Source organism: Brienomyrus brachyistius, chromosome 6 (genome assembly GCF_023856365.1).
Source record: "Brienomyrus brachyistius isolate T26 chromosome 6, BBRACH_0.4, whole genome shotgun sequence".
Classification (NCBI taxonomy): domain Eukaryota; kingdom Metazoa; phylum Chordata; class Actinopteri; order Osteoglossiformes; family Mormyridae; genus Brienomyrus; species Brienomyrus brachyistius.
Window position 1 is genome coordinate 335234 of NC_064538.1, and position 13732 is coordinate 348965.

At 47.9% G+C, this 13732-nt stretch overlaps 1 protein-coding gene across 4 annotated transcripts; it reads right to left on the reverse strand.

Annotated features, from left to right (window-relative positions):
• Positions 1-39: 39 nt before the first annotated feature.
• Positions 40-12239, reverse strand: cdk11b (cyclin-dependent kinase 11B). 4 transcript variants are annotated; one of them, XM_049016603.1, is made up of 20 exons: positions 12151-12239; positions 11037-11163; positions 10742-10857; positions 9451-9578; positions 9213-9357; positions 8651-8850; positions 8191-8313; positions 7666-7764; positions 7423-7584; positions 7263-7337; positions 6738-6967; positions 6211-6301; positions 5798-5919; positions 5133-5238; positions 4834-4955; positions 3640-3747; positions 3245-3361; positions 2763-2911; positions 1108-1297; positions 40-825 (listed from the first exon to the last, which is right to left on the reverse strand). In XM_049016603.1, exons 2-20 carry the CDS (start codon positions 11145-11147, stop codon positions 733-735), a joined length of 2487 nt encoding a protein of 828 aa, XP_048872560.1. In that variant the 5' UTR covers positions 11148-11163; positions 12151-12239; the 3' UTR covers positions 40-732. The 4 variants fall into 4 exon arrangements, with proteins under 4 accessions (XP_048872560.1, XP_048872563.1, XP_048872562.1 ...); XM_049016606.1 differs by having other exon boundaries at positions 6738-6925; positions 8651-8790; positions 12151-12179; XM_049016605.1 differs by having other exon boundaries at positions 8651-8790; positions 12151-12179.
• Positions 12240-13732: the final 1493 nt, after the last annotated feature.

The window sequence follows — 13732 nt, forward strand, 5'->3', positions numbered from 1 at the left end:
TAGTGCTGTGTGTAATTAAGACTAATGAAAGAGATACAGTAAGTGTCAAAGATAATTTTATTTTAAGAATAACATCTTCCAAATCAATCCCCTGGTCGGAATTAAATGGATAGATCATTTCACTTCATCGTCGGTTTATCAACCTATTACCTAGTACAGGATCACCACGGTGAAGTGAAAATTTAGTTTTTTTTAAAAAAAATCAGCTGGTAGTAAAAGGAAAAATAAAACAAACCAGTTCTCTCTACCAAAGAGACAATAGTCCCGGTTGTTGAATTCCAGAGAACTTCTGATAACCTACAGCTGCAGGGGTCCGATGTCACAAGCATGAGATGAACGCGTAGTCCAGACGCAATAGGAGTTTATATTGGGGCAAAACATTTCTTACATCTGGACAGGGTGGGATTACCTGCTCACATGAAAGGGAAAGAAAGGAGCTTTTAACTGGACCTTCCTCCTGGGCGTCACTCAGAACAAATCAGCAAGATTCCCTCCCTGGAATCATCAGGAGGAACTTCGGAGTGAAATAAACTCACTCTCAGTCTTAAAAATAGTCTTTTCTGCTTTCTCACCGAGAACAAGCAACGGGCATCTTCTCCATGGCGTCCAGTGTCTCTCAGTCACATGGGTGCCTTTATCAGCGGCTTCTCTCAGAACGAGTCCATCCCCCACCCACGAGACAGAAGGTGCCATGGGAACTCCATCACGTCAGTCAGTGTCTGAAAGCCCGTATCAGAACTTCAGGCTGAACCCAGGTCCGGCTGCAGATGCTCCCTGGTTCGTGGTGGTCAGATGAAAGCCAGTGTCCTTCAAGTCATCATCTCCCTTAAGGAGAAACGACACAAAACATCACCCAAGTGTCCCCCCAGATGACGCACTTTCAGCTCATAATGCTGAGGAGACACGCAAAGGTACTTAATGTTCTTACTTATTTACAAAGCTGAATATTTTATAGCAGTAACCTTAAGGCTTTGGCCCGGAAAATAATCCGGCAGTCTTCTGCCTCATTTAGTACTAAGCTACTTGCTAACCCACAGCTGCTCAACCCCAGTCCAGCCTACTGTACCCACCCAAGTGTCCGTGTCAACCTGAGGGGGGAGACCTCACCAGCTGGCTGTAGCCCAGGCCGCCCTCTGGGGGCCGGGGGCTGGTTCCACGCTTCACACGCTGCTGCTCGCTCTTGGCCGGCCACGTGGGGAACATGGCGGGTTCGATGGGCAGTGGCGTCTCCCTGAAGTATTCGTGTTTGAGTGCCTCATCTGCAGAGATCCTCCGGGCCGGACAGTAAGTTAGGAACCTGGGGGGGGGGCGGGGGGGGGGGGGGATACAGGGGAGTCTCAGCGAACATACTGGTGTCCCGGTTCTCATTTCCCCCAAAAGCCCGACAACCTCAACAATGACAGGGTAATAAATGCTAATTAACCAAGGCGATTGGCCTGGGGAATGAGACGTGCTCCAGGCCTCCAGAAGTACAAAGGTCTGCAGGCCTGCTGCAGGCCTGCTGCAGTCCACCGGCCATCACGAAAAAGGCAGCACTCACTAAACTTTGCTAATGTTGTCAAAAAGCCAGTGAGCTCAGCTTAGACACTTATGATCAGAGTAGGACACCTGCTTTAGGACAATAAACACATTGTGTCAGAGAATAGCTGCAGCATTAGCGCGCCAAACAGCACTTCCCAACCTGGGATTGCAATCAGCCACATTTCCATGACATTCCTTATTAGGGTCGGGGCTGTGCAAAGACGTGACTGAGCCCCTAAAAAACTCCCAAAATGGGCCCCCCCCCCTTGGGAAAGGTCCAACCCTTCTTAAGAGGCCTCAGTATTTCAATTAAGGCTCCTTGCCAGGAGTGAATAAAATTTAGGGAAGCGGTAGGCCTAAGATACATCCGCTGAGAGAGAGGGCAAAACTACTTCACCACAGTGCTGGAATCACACCAGGGTGCAAAATTCACAGGGGAATGGTATGTCTGTGGCACTCTGTCGATGATGGACTTTCTGGTGCAGCAGCAGGTCAAGCCCAGACCTGCGAGAAGAACTTCTGAGGGCCATCTCCTCAAACTGTGACGCCAGTTTCTGTACATCACCATTTTAAAGAAAACGACAACCTACAGGGAGCCATTCGAATGTTTGTACACGGTGAAGAGCGTGAGGGAATGTCCCGCAGGAACAGGAGAGCAGCTACTTCCTCACGTTTAACTGCTCTTACGAACACAAAAAGCCCTCCTAACATCATCATCATCTGAAAGTAATTTTGATTGGAAGCAGCAGGCTTTCCATAAACACTCATTGCTTACCAGAGCACGGAAAAAAATCTGTGTCCCTAGCAAAACAACAAGTGCTGCTTCAGCTTCACTGGACTTTCCCGAAGCCCATCCCAGAACCCAAGTGAAGTTAAAACATTCTGATAGATATCTGAATGACTCATGGCTATATGTCTTCACAGACATGCCGGGGGCTACATCTGAAAACTGCACCTACAATTCGGCTCACTCATGTTAGCAATAATCACTTCCATAGATGGCACAAAGGCTGCAGTACCAGGGCAGGTTTCTTCCCCGAACATGCATCTTAAGCTTGTTTACATATTTTTTCGCTCCTTAGAAGACCTTTTAACTTCATGAAAATTTCAGAAGTGTACAACACCACTTCCTCTTATGGAACTTGAACCTGCAACCTCTCGGCTCAGAGCCTGAACTTCCATAACCACCACTAAATCCCACTGCTGGAGATGAGTGCGCAAAGGAGCACAGAAAGACTCACTTGTTCATGAGATCAAAACCTTGGTCAGACAGCAGAGCCCCAAAGCGCTTGCGGAGGTTGTTGTAGGGATACTCGGTGAAGGTCATCTTCTTCACAGCAGGAAGCTCGTTATAGCCTGGCCAGATCTTCTCACTCGGTGACCCCAAATCCTGGTTAGAAGGAAGGGGGAACGGAAGCCGTCAGCGTGCATATTAGGGCCAGATGAACAGAGTGAAAAATAGAATAAAAGCAAAAATAAAAGCATAAAAACTCAAACAATCTTTTATTAGTACAAACACACATTCTCAGGACGTTAAATCGTTGTTTCTCTCTGCAGCAGAGGACATGTTTTGTTGGGATTTTGGTATTAAATTTGATCGAGTCTTAATGCTCAATCAGGAACGTGAATTGTCTTCTGACGCTGCTGATGCTAGTCGACCCACACATCACAGTTATACACACTGAGTGACAGGCAAGTACAACAGCAACGTTTTAAGACGTACCTTAAAGATCTTATTAATCTGGTCGATTTCTGATTTTCCAGGAAACAAGGGCTTTTGGGTCAAGAGCTCCCCAAAGATGCAACCTACGGACCACATATCCACAGCTGTGGAGTACTCCTACACACAGAAGCGAAGAAAACACACACACTTCAGAGCAATGAAGCAGATGATTATAAGCCCTGGTTTGGTCCAAAGCTAGACTGACTGATCTGATTTTGCAGAGTTTGAGGTGTCCTTGGATCACGCCACCTGAAGCCTGCTGGCTGGAAGTTTTGAGTTTGAAAATAAGAAAAAAAAAAAACGGACCAGTGTGATGTCATATGATGTCATATGAGCCCCTCCCTTTTTGACCCGGGAACATATCGAACTTGGCAAAATGGGGACGTCCCACTCACCTTGGCACCTAGCAGGAGCTCAGGAGCCCGGTACCACAGCGTCACCACCACTGGGGTATATGGCTTCAGGGGGGAGCCGTACTCCCTCGCCAGGCCAAAGTCCCCCACCTAAAACAGGGGCAGGGGGGCGGACGTTATCTTGGTCAGGGAAGAGATTCCGGTCCTGGAATTCAGCCTTGCAGTCAGTATAGGATTATTCCTAAGCAATGAGATCTGGTAGTTAAACACCCCCACATATGAGCAGATATTCCTGTGATTTCAGTACAAGGCAAAATAGAAATGTCACTGCCCCCCACTTGGGACGTTTGAGTCACCCCGTGCCGTCAAAAAAAACAACCAACTCTCAGGATGACACTCCCACCACTGCTAATCAAAAAGGCTTAAATACATACAAAAATGTGTAGTACAAGACAGGTAGTGCAAATTCAGTAGAACTGAATTGAGGGGGAACAGGACAGCGGTGAGGGAAAGAGGTGGGTTAGGGTCCTGAGAGCTGGGTGGAGTTTGGGACATGGAGCTCAGATGCTGTGAAGAGCAGCCATTCTGGGCAGCACTCAGCTGTGCATCATGGGAAAATGAAGGGGTCCACCAGGGCACATCTTCCCAGAAGCAGAACCGCTAACTACATTAACAGCTTATATAGTTAGAACCATGCGACTAAATGGGTCCGACTATTCAAGTTGGCAACTGGAGCTTTTGGGAAATGCACCCCCGATTATCATACGGAGGACGGCCTCATGGAGCAGAGCAGTTTGGACAACGTTCCTCCCTACACCGCGGTCTCAGTGCTATGACAGTGCTAGCTCTCCTCAACAGATCGTTCAGCCGACCAGCCTGCATTTAGCACCGTCAAAGCAGCCCAGTCTGCGGCAGCGTCTCACAAGCTCCTCCATGACGTGGAGCAGGTCCAGCCTGTTACTTACAGGGTCGTGCCGCCCGCAGAGGCACTTGCAGGACTGTACCATAGCCACTCTCGATAGCAGACCCCACTAGGCTTCTGCTTTCCTCTGTTCTTACACTGATAAACCACACAATAGCAGAACCAGTGAACTTCTGAAGGTGGCATAGGCCAGAGTAACCTAACCTAACCCTAACCTAACCTAACCCTAACCTAACCTTCCAAGGCCTAAGTGTAATCCTCTCCTACAGAAAATGCCACGCCTATCAGACCCGGCTCTGACACTGCGGCCGTACCTTCAGTATCCCCTTATGACTGAGTAACAGGTTGGACGTCTTCAGGTCCCGATGCAGAATCCAGTTGTCGTGCAGATGGCGGACACCTCGCAACAGCTGAATCATTAAGGTTTTCACCTCACCTGGGGAGGAGGTGAAGAAGCAGATGCAGCGAGAGAGAGAGTGAAAGAACGTTGACTAAGACATGACAGGAGATGAGACACATTAAGAAAAAATTACACAAAATCGGACAATGGGCAGGACATCGGTGTACAGAAGCAGAACACCAGAGGGCGCCACAGGACCACACTGCTCCATACCTGGTAGAAATGGCTGCTTCATGGTCTCCATTAGGCTCTTGAGGTCATGCTCAACATAGTTCATCACAATGTAGATCTTGTCCATGTTGCTCCCAACAACAATCTCCTGAAGCAGACGCATAAGAGGACAGGCAGTCAGACATTCCTCCCAGAAAACACTGCGGCTCCCAAGAACGTTAGAGAAGACGGCCACAAAAATGTCCGTCTACCCGCTGTAGCCTGGTTCTCCGAACGTGAACAAAAATAACCACATGCTGTTTTTATTTGGCAGTAGCCACAGCAAACAGGGGTCTCGCACGGATGGCTGTGTTCTGAGGGAAAAGGATGTTTTTGGTGCGACAAATTGATGGTCGTGATTAGTTGTCGGGCTTGACGTAAAACCAGCATGTCGTGTTGGGATTTACATCTGGGAAATTTACAGAAGCAGCTCCAGTCGGAATACTTGCTATTAGACTGTGTCCCAATTTGCCCAATTCAGACGCCGCCCACAATTGAACATCGAGACATTTTGATTTAAATTCAGGATTGGTAGATCTCTCAGAGGTGCGACAGCGGTTTTTCTGGCAAGTATAGCGGTTATGACTTATGCCCATTGCAGACTAACACCCGTAAGACCATGTGAGCAGGAAATCCGGGAACAGGGTGAAGCCGAGTCGCCCGCTCACCCTAACTGTCACTATGTTAGTGTGCTGGGCCTTCAGGATGGTGTTGATCTCCCTGAGCGAGGTAATGGGAAAGCCCTCCTTCTCCTTCTCCATCTTCAGCCTCTTCAGGGCCACAATCTCATCTGATATAGAGGAACAGACAGGACATTGAGGAAAGCCAAGGGACAGAAACAACGCAAACATCCCAAGTCTCTGTAGTGCATCTCCCAGTCCCTAAGTCTATTCCACCCCCATGCTGCAGACGTCCCAGGCCACAGACCATTCAAGGGGCCCTGCTCGAGGGGTCAAACAGCAATATCGGATAAAAGGATAAGAGCCTGGAGGAGTAGGCCTTGTCTAAGCTGCGGAGCATGAGCCTTTGAGGTGTAACAGCCCACATTAAGCCCCTCTGGTAGGGTAACTGCAGTGAGTACCTGTCTTCTTGTCTTTGGCTCTGTAGACCACACCATACGTGCCTTCCTCTATCCGGTTCAAGCACTGGAACTCCTCCACACTGCGACAGCCCTAAGAAAGAGGCAAGGAGGAAACGCACAAACTGAAAAGTGACAGGGGAACAAGGCAGATGCACTATGGACAAAAGCACTGGGCCCCCGATACCAGCTGCCACTCCTCTGGGGAGGCTTTCCACAACATTTTGGGGTATGTATGTGGGATTTTTTTGCCCACTAATCCAGAAGAGCATTTGTGAGGTCAGGCACCGATGTTGGACATGAAGGCCTGGCTCACAGTCTCCGTTCTAGTTCATCCCAAAGGTGCTCGATGAGGTTGAGGTCAGGGCTCTGCAGGCCGGTCAAATTCTTCCAGAACAAACTCACCCAAACGTCTTTATGGACGTTGCTTTGTGCACTGGATCACAGTCATACTGGACCAGAAAAGGTCCTTCCCCAACCTGCTCCCACAAAGCTGGAACATGTCTAGCCACGCATGCCCTCCTCGTTACCTGCAGTGCAGGCAGGTACTTGGGCAGCTCCTTCTTCAGCTCCACAGGGGAGATGGGGGGAGAGTCGGGTACATAGCTTTCTTCGGGAGTGGGGGAGCGGGAGTGGCTGGGAGGCGTGGGCTCGCCCTCCTCAGGCTCCTCCTCCTCCACGCTGCCCTCCGTGTCACGGTCGAAGCGGGATTCTGGGACTGAACGCCATGGCGGAAAGAGAACCATGGCTGTTATAGGATCTACGACACACAAGCAGCAGGTTAACCCTCATAGGAGACGTTTGTGTCTCGATGCATTCTGAACATCATCACGATCACCATTCTGAACATCATCACGATCACCATTCTGGAACAATTTTTTCAAATCTGAAGAGAAATCCTCAAAAAAATCCTTGACTCTTGAAAATAACAATAATTACAATAAAGCTCAAGAACCTGTTGTCTTTTCTAGAAACTTCTTGACTACCTCAATTTCCCAGCCATGGAAAGGCCAAGATGTGTGGAATCTGAGCAAGCAAAGTGCGCCCCGACGTACCAGCAGAAACGTGGTTCCCATTCTCCCGCTCGTCCTGGTAGTCTTCCTCTGAGTGCTCTTCCTCACTCACCTCATCTGAAGAAGAGAAAGGGGCGAGTGAGAGATGCAGCGCTGCCTGGGCCAGCAAGCCGCAACCACGAGGCCAGCAGGCCACACCTACCTGCGCTTTGTGCGGATCCCTGTGAGTTGGAGGCAGACTCCATCTCCTCGCCCTCGCTCTGACTACTGGTGTCTTCCTCCTCTTCTTCCTCCTCTTCTTCTTCCTCTTCCTCCTCCTCCTCTTCTTCTTCTTCCTCCTCCTCCTCAGAGCCTGTACCCGATCCTGAAAGGGAATGACCAGGCAGTCATTTAAGAATAAGATTAAGATTAACTTCACGGATCCCATTCCAAGTAATGGACTTACCTGAGGAAGACTCTGCTGTACTAGTCTTCCTCTCACTGTCACTGACATCCTGTAGGTCTGATAAGAGGTCTCTGTCCTCAGGTTTCTCTTCTCTCACCACTGGCAGGACATATAAACCAATCATGAACACTGACACAATAAGCTACCTGCATGTGTCCTCTCCAAACCAATCATAAACACTGACACAATAAGCTACCTGCATGTGTCCTCTCCAAACCAATCATAAACACTGACACAATAAGCTACCTGCATGTGTCCTCTCCAAACCAATCATAAACACTGACACAATAAGCTACCTGCATGTGTCCTCTCCAAACCAATCATAAACACTGACACAATAAGCTACCTGCATGTGTCCTCTCCAAACCAATCATAAACACTGACACAATAAGCTACCTGCATGTGTCCTCTCCAAACCAATCATAAGCATTGTCACGAGACGCACATTTCATTCCTGGCCTCCTTTCACGGCAGATCACCCCCTACCCCCTTCCCCACGGTTCACATGAAGAGAAACTGCTTCACCTGGTTTCCGGCTATCGGGGTGGTCAAGCCGCTCGCGCTGCTGCCTACTGGGGCTGCGGCTACGGTGACCCTGTCGGGACTTCTCCCCATATTCATCGGCCATCCCGCGGTGGTGGGACGGCACTGAGGAGGGCCCAAGGTCCAACATGAGACTAGGAAACTGCCTTTCCTGTTATGTCCTGCTGACAACAGCCCTACTGCTAGACACAGGCTGTAGACTGTCACTGGCCAGTATGGATCAGTCCATTTTAATTATGTGACCATTTGGTCACAGTTTGCAAACAGACTCCCACCGGAATCCGAGCGAGAATCAACAATGATACAAAATAACAAAAATTAACCCACCATGACAGCTCCTCCCCCTCAATTTAACCCTCCCTAAGGCCCCGCCCCTCTCTCTAACCCTCCCAAAATGGCCCCGCCCCCAGTTCCAATCCTCCCCTCCATGACCTGGACCCACCTTCCCTGCGCGCCTCCCTGTCCTTGCGGCGCTCCTCCGCCCTTCTCTCTCGCTCCTTTAGCTCCCGCTGCTCCTTCTGCTGCTGCTCCCTAAGCTTGCGCTCTCGCTCCCTTTGTCGCTCCAGTTGCTCCAGGCGGTCCCTGCGGGCCATGGTGAGGGGGGAACAGGGGGGCAGCCTGTCAGGACGTCTCCCAGAAGCCCTGCAGCCCACCCAGTGTCATGCAGGGTTAATACGGGCTGGCCAGATCACGGCACACATGCAAACAATAAACACAGCAGCACACATAGAGACGCACCCACATACCCCAAAATTCCACCACATAACCCAGCCCCAGGCTTTCTGTATTCTTGGGTATTAAGAAGAGTCCCAATTTAAAGCATTAGAAAAGTTTAATGTCAAGTACACCTGAAAATAACAGTGAGCCAAAGAAATGATCACCAGCAAGTAACATTAGTTGAAGAACATCTGATTGGCCAATACAGGCCACCAGTTCTCATTGGTCAATGTTAGCTGCTGATTCTGATTGGCTGATGCAGGCTGCCAGGCAGGGTCAGTGGTCACCTCTCTCTGCGTGAGTGTGCACGCGCCAGCTCCCTCCGCTTCTGCCGCTCCCAGTCACGCCTCGCCTTGTCCTGTTCCTCGCGCTGCCGCTTGCGCCGCTCGTTCTCACGTTCCTTCTCCTTGTCCTTGGACCTCATGTGCTTCCCTGAAAGCCAAGATTCCGGCCAAAGATTACACTCGACGACACGGGAGCCGGACACAGCTAACAGTGTTTTTAAAGGGGGCCTAAGGCACACACCTCCCTCTGCAGAGTGACTGCGCCGCCGCCGCTTCTCCTTCCGCTTCTCCTCCTTCCTGTGGTGTGACTTGTCCTTCCGTGCCATCTGCTGTGGGGGCTTGATGGCCAGCGACTCATCCTCCTCCCCTCTGGGCACGCGATGGCAGATCAGCGTTAGGAAACTCGAAAGAGGAAGCGGACCTGGCAGCCTCCCTTCACACATACGGCCTAACGCCACCTGCTGCGTGGGAACCTTCAGTGAAGTGCAATATCCCTCCAATCAAAATCCGGACGCAGGCATCAAGGCCTGTGGACCCGTACAAGTAACCCAGCACTCAAGCTGAAATTTCAGTACTACATTAAACGGAGCGATTTAATGACCAAAGGGGTCATCGATATTTACAATTTTTACGTATTTAGCATATGCTTTAACCCAATCTCACAGGACTGAGAAAGTAGGGCCAACAGGAAGTTAAGAATCTCATTCCAGGGCCCAACAGTAAAACCAGTCTGCCTACCATGGGATCTGAACACAGAAACCTCTCTAATGTGCCAAGGTCACAGTATATCAACATGTTGGTTCGTGAGCTTGATAAGAGTCGATGCTGCAGGTTCATATACATACAAGTCTAATACATTTTCCCCAAAATGTACCCTGGAATAGTCCCCAGTAGTTAATAATAAAGCACTCTGAACATTCTCTTACGTTATGAGAGTAACGTAACTTTTCTTTTGGCTAATGGGCCATTGGTCATCCTAATATTAATGACCTGCACACATATTGGTGCACGCAGGTATTTTATAGAACAAATAAAAATAAAATGGCGACACCACAATCTGGGGAGGGGGGTTCTTACACCCAATCGGTGAAAATCATATTTCCGGTTAGATTATTCAATTAATTAATTCTGTATTCTATTTCAAGCTTCTCCACAGTGAATGTGGATCTCTGACCGATGCCGTATTTTGAAGCATTTGTACAGGGTTATATTTATTAAGAACACCACTTTCTGTCATGCGGCAGCCAAGCAGCGACTGCATGGAGGGAATAATCGATCCTTGAGCCATCAATGTCAACCAATCCAGCAGCATTCCCATGGACGGCGCCTACTTACACCGCATTTAAAAAGCTATCGCTTCAGCGCCCTCTTAAGGCGCAGTTCAGGGAGGAGACACAGAACAGTGCACAACTTCAATAAGGCATACCTCACTAAGCAAGTCTTTGGAACACGCTAAGAGACGCTCTTATTGAAGACCTCACTGCAGGACACTTTCATTCCAGCACATTCTCCCCACTTGGTCCCAGTGGTACCTGTCCTCTGTGGAATCCTCCCTAATGTATGGCGAGTTCCGGATCGTTATTTCCATTCTGTTGTCTCGGAGCTCACCCTCCTCTGGGGTGTCCCGTTTGGCTTCACGTTCTTCCACCTTCAAAAACAAAACAAGCGACCCCTAAATAATTTTCTTGACGGTGTGGTCCGCAGTTTAAAGCATCACCGTGTAACAGAGTTATCGCCAAGCCAACACTAACCATGAGCACAGAGTGTTGCAAGCAATTAGAGAGAAGAGAGCTGTATCTTTCAATAAGGACTCAGGGGAAAACTTACAATTTTCTGACGCTTTGCATCAGACTTTTCTTCCAGCTCCTTCCTGCGTTTCTTCTCCTGAAGAATCTCATCCAGTGTTTTCACCTTCCAGGTGTCTTTCTCGTCCCCCATCAGCGCTGACGTAGCTCTGAATGCCAGGCAAAGAGGGGACAGAGGAACATGCCAATCAGGTCTCCATTACATAGAAATCTATTAAATCAGGTAAATGTCGCCTCTCGATTTGTGCGTCACATTCACCTTACATTTGGTAAACTGCATGAGTGAAACCCATGAGTGCAAGTCACACAACAGCAGCATCAAACAGTATAACTGGAAATGTATGAAACGTACAAGAGAGTAACAAACAGTGAGCATTCTGATGGTCTGGTGGAAGAATGTCCCAGGGCACTCTGGTTATGGACCAAATACTGAAATACTGTGTTCCTAACGTTCGCAGTGTTAATAGTATGCAGCTTAGGTGACTGGGATACGTTCACAAAAGCGGAAAATACAAAAGAATAATCTAAATAAAAGTTTTCATTTCGTTTGAACACGTACCCGAGTAAAGGGCATCCTACCTGTCACAGCCACAGTAAATAATTCCAAGAAAGTAAATATATATGACTATACCTCAACGAGAAGCGTGCCCTTAGGGATGCACAACCTAAAAGAAACAGCTGACCAGAGTCTGATATTCGAAACGTGTAACGCCCGTGTAGCTGTCAAAAGACACGGCCAGCTGGCTGTGGAGGTGGGGGTCTGTTCATCCTACTCCCGGTAAATGTCTTTCTCGTCAACCATGAGGAGAACTGATCAGATTAAGTACTTAACTAATTATAAATCATTCACTAAGGTCCGTGGTACATTCATAAAATTTCCACACATCTAAAATACATCAGGGAAGACTTCTATTGTTCAGAATGTTTTTTGCATTTTACCCAAAAGTAATATCTTTAAGCGAAATAAACCACAGTTGATGAAGCATACTTCTAGGCCGAAACCAAATTTTCCATATTAATGGTTTTATATGAAAACAAAATCACATATACTTACGCTGACAAATCGTTTCAACGAATAACGTAAATACAGATAATGCGGCTCAGTTACAAAAAAGAAAACGAATCATTTCACTAACCTGTGAATTTTCCTCCGCGCACTCCACCACCGCGGCACCTACAACACGACAAACTTCCGGTCTAAGCCGATTTGAAATGACGTATTTCCTGTACGAAGCGGCGTGTGCCGTGTCGCCGCCATTATAGTAAAGGAGACGCAGAATAAGCTGGGGTGCTGCCGTCTAGCGCTCCGAAGGTGCACATTGCAATGCTCGTACAAACCATAAATTTTCAGGCCTGGAAGCCCGCAATGTGTTTGGCTTATTGTTCCCAGTGTTTGAGAGGTTTGCAGATTTGATTTCTGCACTGGGCTGCTTTCCTCAAATAATGTAAACAAAATAAACATATTTAATCTTTTTGTAAAAATTTTGTTGACTGATGCATCTTGTTCTATGGAAAAGTGGCCTGGTAGACATACTCTACACACTTGTTTAAGTGTAATTTGAGTTTTAGATTGTTTTGGCATCTAACCATTTCTGATCATTTGAATTTTTAAGTTTTTTTGTGTATTTGTTTTTGCTGGTGACTGCTTTCTGAAAACGTGTTACTTTGGATAACTGCATCTACTAAATACATGTAATGTATTGCTCTATCAAGTCCAGTGTGGAAGTAAAATTTGACATAGGTAGGCCGGAAGGTTGGCATATTGGGTCTGTTATGTCTTAGGCCTTAGGCAAGAAGAGATTGTTTTGAGTACTGTGTGACTTCGCTTCGCGATAGCTGCCTTCAGTAAGTTCCGTAGACCCTGAGGAAAGCTCGGACCTTGGAGAGGCAGACAGCGGAACAAAGGGGGGGAGAAACCACCTGCAGGAAGAGATTCGAAGCTGCCCCAACTGGTGCACAGCGAGTTATAGCTTTATAAAATAGTTGCGGCAGACAATATATAGCAAACTATGCGGTAATGCAAATGTATAAGTAATTATGTTAATCATACTAATCATATGTTAACCATGTATTTGCAGTGATTCAATGACAAGGACATCAATGTCTTAATCATTAATCAATGGAACTCCCAAGCATTAATAGTGATTCAATGTCATATGATCAATATCTATATACATATCTTAAGTAGAGTCTAGAAGCCGAGACAGATTCCGGTAAACTGAGCTAGATGGGTGGATTTTACCTTGCCACCAAGGTAAACCAATAGAGCACGGAGAATGGTGGTTGTTATACGTTTGAGCTCGGTTTGTTGGTGTTTCGTGACCAATCAGGACTTAGACGTCCTTATTGGGAATTGGGAGTTATGGTTTATCAGCTGGTTGCTCTGTGTGCTCCGGGTGACTTGGTACCGAGTGCCAGAGTGTGACAGGAGAGCTTTGCTGGAATGCTGAAATAAAACAGATTTCCTTTACTTACCAACACAGGTCCGGCCAAATCAGTCTCAGGAATGTTCAGGCATGGGACAGCGTGGTCTCTGTTGTTCCTTGATGAGGGACTGGGCCAATCCTCAATCTCACCCGGATCTGGTACCGTCTGGCTCTACCTATGCTACGCCGTACCCGCTTTTCTAGAGGTCTATATTAAAATCAGTATAATCTAAAACAATATGTTGACTTCAAAGCGACAACCTATCTGCATATACTGTACAGTTGGCTCAAG

What these genes read in the sequence shown, in the direction of transcription:
- cdk11b (XM_049016603.1), bottom strand. Translation starts at nt 11,147, where the DNA reads ATGGGGGACGAGAAAGACACCTGGAAGGTGAAAACACTGGATGAGATT. An exon ending in AGTACCTGCCTGCACTGCAG is followed by an intron (nt 6,302 to 6,737) that starts GTAACGAGGAGG and finishes CCTCTTTCTTAG; the next exon opens with GGCTGTCGCAGTGTGGAGGA. An exon ending in GGTTTTGATCTCATGAACAA is followed by an intron (nt 1,298 to 2,762) that starts GTGAGTCTTTCT and finishes CCCCCCCCCCAG; the next exon opens with GTTCCTAACTTACTGTCCGG.